The sequence below is a fragment of the Phaseolus vulgaris genome, chromosome 9 (assembly GCF_051622355.1).
Source record: "Phaseolus vulgaris cultivar YP4 chromosome 9, ASM5162235v1, whole genome shotgun sequence".
Lineage (NCBI taxonomy): Eukaryota > Viridiplantae > Streptophyta > Magnoliopsida > Fabales > Fabaceae > Phaseolus > Phaseolus vulgaris.
The window spans coordinates 34,931,896-34,937,161 of NC_143506.1; the positions used below are offsets into that span (position 1 = coordinate 34,931,896).

General features: G+C 36.0%; 1 protein-coding gene across 1 annotated transcript; it reads left to right on the forward strand.

Moving 5' to 3' along the window:
* The first annotated feature begins 2,301 nt into the window (after positions 1-2,301).
* Positions 2,302-2,631, forward strand: LOC137822416 (putative lipid-binding protein AIR1). The gene has a single exon (XM_068627303.1). The coding sequence runs from the start codon at positions 2,302-2,304 to the stop codon at positions 2,629-2,631; it is 330 nt and encodes a 109-aa protein (XP_068483404.1).
* The last annotated feature ends 2,635 nt before the right edge of the window (positions 2,632-5,266 follow it).

The following is a 5,266-nucleotide window of genomic DNA, read 5'->3' on the forward strand; positions in this document are numbered from 1 at the left end:
ACAAATCTAATGAGTTCAAGAGGCACTGTGAAGAACTTGGATTGCAGCATAACATAACATGTCCCTACACACCTCAACAGAACGAAGTTGCCGAGAGAAAGAATAGAACAATCATGAACATGGCGAGGAACATGCTTAAAGCAAAAGGTATGCCAAATTATTTTTGGGCTGAGGCTCTAACATGTGTGGTATATTTGATAAACAGATCACCCATTCAGAGTGTTCCTAACACAACTCCGATTGAGGCATGGAGCGGATTCAAACCCAATGTGCAACACTTGAAGGTATTTGGGTCCATTACTTATGCTCATGTTCCCAATGCAGCAAGATCGAAGTTGAATGATAAGGCAGTGAAGACCATTTTCATTGGATATAAGCATGGGGGATACAAATTGTACAATCCAATGACAAAGAAGGTGATTGTTACTCATGATGTTACATTTGTCGAAGATGAGGAATGGCAATGGAATGCAACAACTGAAATGAATTCGAAAAACAATAAATGGGAAGACTTGCAGATGGAATGGCAATGGAATCAAAACCCGTGAGACTTGCAGATGCCATTCAACACCCTAAATGGGAAGAGGCTATGAATGAAGAATTGATGGCGATGGAGAAAAACAATATCATGACTCAAATTGGTTTTAATCTAGAAGTTTCAATTAAGATTTATGTTGACAATGTTTTTGCAATTAATCTTGCAAAGAATCCAGTTTTTCATCAAAGAAGTAAACACATTGATATTCGTTATCACTTCCTGCGAGACCAAGTTAGGAAGAACATGATCAAATTGGAATACTGCAAATCAGAAGATCAAATTGCAGATATTTTCACTAAGCCATTGAAGATCAATGTTTTCATCAAGTTAAGAAATTTGTTAGAGCAGGAAGGTTGTTCCAAATCAGAATTAAGGGAGGATGTTGATTATTAATTCTGATTTTATTACCCTTAAATTATTATCCAGTTATTTTTGCATTAATGGTCAGTTTATAGAGCTGTTAGTATTCTTATTTTATAGCTTCCAATAATTGTAATTTTATTATATATATATATATATTATTGAAGTAAATCAAAATGAATAAGATCAGTTCACCAGTTTTGCAATTTTGTGCAATTACCTTCAATCAGTTTCTACAACCTTTTGCCTTTTCTTATTTTCTACAATTAGTTCCTACATTGTGTGTGTAAAAATTAAAATTAAATCAATCAAAATTTAGTATTATTTATTATTATTATGAAATGATTATTTGTATATTGAATAATAAAAGTTAGATTATTCATTTATCATATAATCTATCTCTTAACATTGAATGTTACAGATTTTAGTATCATACGTAATTTATATATAAGAATTGGAATATCATACAATTACATAAATCTCAAAATTCTTTTATAAAAAAACTCTTCTTGTTAGGGACTACTGTAAAACCAAAACATCTGAGCTGAAAAAAAAAAACAAAACATCTGAGTTAATCAGAAATCATTAGTAGTTGGTTTCAGGGTAACGTGTAGTAGTAATTTATTACCTTACCAAAAAGGCAATTTAGAATTCATTATGAAACTGTCTGGCAGAACACGGCACACAATATATAACATCATAATCTTTACATTGAAACCCCTTTCGTCAGCTCTTATACAACAAATATTCACGCTCAAGGTTGCATAATTTAAATAAAATTTGAATTTCATCACTCTGTTTTGTAAGTATAAAATAATTATATACGCTATCAACTAATAATAAAACAATTATTAATGAATATATGACTTAGTAGAAGTTATATAAAGTTTAACAAATTTGTTATAAAAAATAATTACGATTAAATAATGTTGTAAAATTTTGTTATCTAATAAATTTTAAGAACCGCCATTAAGTGTTATATTTAAATGAGAAGTAACACATCTATATTGGTTAAATAGTATTTATACCCCCGTATAATATAATGATTTTTTTTAATTGTCTAACTATTTTTAATCATCTCAATTTTACCTTATTTTTACTAAAAATAAGTTAATGTAATCGTTTTTTTTTGTCAAATTCATGAAGATGACGTGTTGGTTCTGTCAATAAATCAGTGTAATTTATTATTGATGTGATATGTAATTGAATTAAAATCTTGTTAAGGTCATCTATTATAATCTTGATAACATCATCTATTTTCTTAAGTTAAAACAAAAGGAAAACCCCAGATGCAGAAGTTTTAGGGCTATAAATAGCCTTGTGTTCAGTTGTTGATCATTCACAATCGATCACATAGAAAAGTGTAAGAAAGTGTGGTGAAGGAATTAGGTTTGTTGAGTGAAATGGATTTGAAGGGTAGTGTTTGTGTTGCTGTATTCCTCTGTCTCAATCTCCTCTCAGTCTCAATGGTCACCTCTCAAACATGTCTTATGAATATGGTTGGGTTGAGAGCATGTTCTGGTTTGTTGAATTTGAGTCTTATAGTGGGGTCACCCTCCGACTGCTGCGACACCCTTCAGGGGATGGGAGCTCATGCTGGTGTTTGCCTTTGCACTGCCCTAAAAGCTAACGTCCATGGCATCATCCCCGACCTTTCCGAATTATCTCTTATCTACAACACAACTCTCAGTACTTGTGAAATGCCCACCTCTGAATTTGATCAATGTCCGTAAATTGGACACTTTGTTGAATGTCTGAGTCACATATGATAATGTTTACGTTGTTTGCGCGAAGGATCTCACGCACGGGGTCTCCTCCGCAGCCCTCGACGGCGAACCGTGGCGCGTTGCTGGTAAGATGGCCTCCCTTGCCGTTGATGCGTCACCTCCTTGTACCTTTGACTCCACTCGTATGGCTGCCACACGCGAAGCGAAGGTGTCTCCGAACTGCCTAGTCACGCTTGTATCTGTCGGAGATGTCGACTTGGTGGTGGCGGAAACCTCATCGGAATCTGGCAGCAACCATGCGTACTCGCTGGTAGTCCGTAGGCCGTTGTGCATGGCTACAAGCCCTGTGGGAAACATGCGTATTTATCGTAAAGGTGTAGTGATGCCCGGTGTTGGACAAAGGTTGATGGAAATTGGGGAATGTAGCAACAGCAAGTCACAAGAGGCGGGGCATACACGCGTCGATGGACTCAAAGAATTATCTCATAAAATGGATGTAAGGTTAGTATCTAATTCTACCGCTTGTTCTAATAATGATACTAAAAACTGTTTGGTCTGGTTAAACAATGAAAAGTTGGAAGCAGATAGAATTTGGAATTCAGGAAAGAAAGTAGGATACTCTCGGTTTGGAAACGAGGATGATATTTTAAACAAGTTAAAATGATTGGAAGAAAGGGACAATGGGAAAGAGGGATTAGGTTGGGATGGACAATTTGTTGTTAATGATGAAACTCATTAGTATGAATATAAGGGGTTTGGGAGGAAAGATAAAAAGGAAGTATATTAGTGAGCTCATTAAAAAATAACAAGTTGGAGTTATTTGTCTGCAGGAAACAAAATGCGAACAGATTAGTAAGGAAAAGTGTTATCAAATGTGGGGGTCAAATGAAATCGACTGGATTGAGGTTGGAGCAGTTAATAATGGTGGAGGAATAATCACGATGTGGAAGAAAGATTGTTTTGAATTGAAAGGGTTCAAAAGTGGAAACAACTACTCAATTATTGAAGGAATATGGAAGGTAGGGAAGCCAATGGAAATAACAATAGGTAATGTTTACTATGGTGGTAGTCTAAGAGAAAAGAGAAGTATTTGGGATGAGATAAGTGAGATAAAGAAAAATCACCGAATAAAACTGTGGTGTGTAGCTGGAGATTTTAATTCTATTAGATGTGCTGGGGAGAGAAGAGGTCAAAATTACAATGTCAACTATAGTAGTGAAATACGAAGTTTTAATAAGTTTATTGAGGATTCTAGTCTGGTTCATATTCCTTTGGTGGGTAGAAAGCTTACTTGGTACAAACCTAATGGGACAGCAAAGAGCAGAATAGATAGAGTCTTAGTCTCCCTTGAATGGCTAGAGAAGTGGTCGGGAAGCAAATTGTATGCGGAAGGGAGATCGGTTTCGGACCATTGTGCGTTAATTTTAAAGGAGATAAACATCGATTGGGGTCCAAAACCGTTTAGATGTCTTGATGTTTGGCAAAAAGACAACCGGTTTAAGGAATTAGTAAAGAATAAGTGGGCAAGCTACGACATCAGGGGAAACGGCTTGTACGTCTTAAAGGAGAAATTGAAAAGGTTAAAGTTTGACATAAGGAATTGGAACAAATATGTCTTTGGAGATGTTAATAAACAAAGAGTGGATTTGGAAAAGAGAGTCCAAGATTTGGACGGAAAAGACGATGAGGGGGAGTTGAGTGTGAAAGACAGAGAAGAGAGAATACAATTGTTAGCTGATCTGGGACAAGTGAGAGCTAAACAAGAGGCGATCTTGTAGCAAAAAGCAAGGGTTAGTTGGATAAGTCAGGGGGATTTGAATACAAAATTTTATCGCTCAAGTATTAAGTGGAGGAGGATACATAATGGGATTAATGGTCTCAAGGTCAGAGATCAGTGGTACGAAGATCCAACCGTAGTAAAAGCTAGTGTGAAGGAATATTTTGAGAGTAGATTTAGTAGGGGGAAGTCATCTGGTTAGATTGAATAATGTTCGGTTTAAGGGCATATCTAGGGAGGACAATGAAATATTGGTTGGAATTATAACTGAAGAGGCAGTCTGGAATTGTGATAGTTCCAAAAGTCTTAGACCAGATGGTTTTAATATTGGATTTTTAAATTCTGTTGGGACATTTTAAAAGGAGATGTGGTGAATGCGGTACAAAGTTTTGCAGATGGTGGAAGTTGGCCGAAAGGCACTAATGCTTCCTTTATTACTCTGGTTCCAAAGGTTGCAAATCCACAACATTTGAATGAGTTTAGACCGATTTCTTTGGTGGGATGTGTGTATAAAATCATTTCTAAAATCCTCTCTTCAAGGTTAAAAAGGGTTTTAAACAAAGTTATTGATCCCAGGCAGTCTGCATTTTTGGAAGGTAGAGGTTTGTTGGATAGTGTGCTAGTGGCCAACGAGACACTTGAGGAGGTAAAAAGGAAAAAGAAAGAGTGTATGGTATTTAAGGTGGATTATGAAAAGGCATATGACTCAGTAAGTTGGGAGTTTATTTACTACATGTTGGGAAGATTGGGCTTCGGTGGTAAATGGATCGAATGGATAAAAAACTGCTTAGAGTCATCCTCGTTATCTGTGTTGGTAAATGGAAGCCCAACAATTGAGTTCAAACCTATGAAGGGCCTAAGACA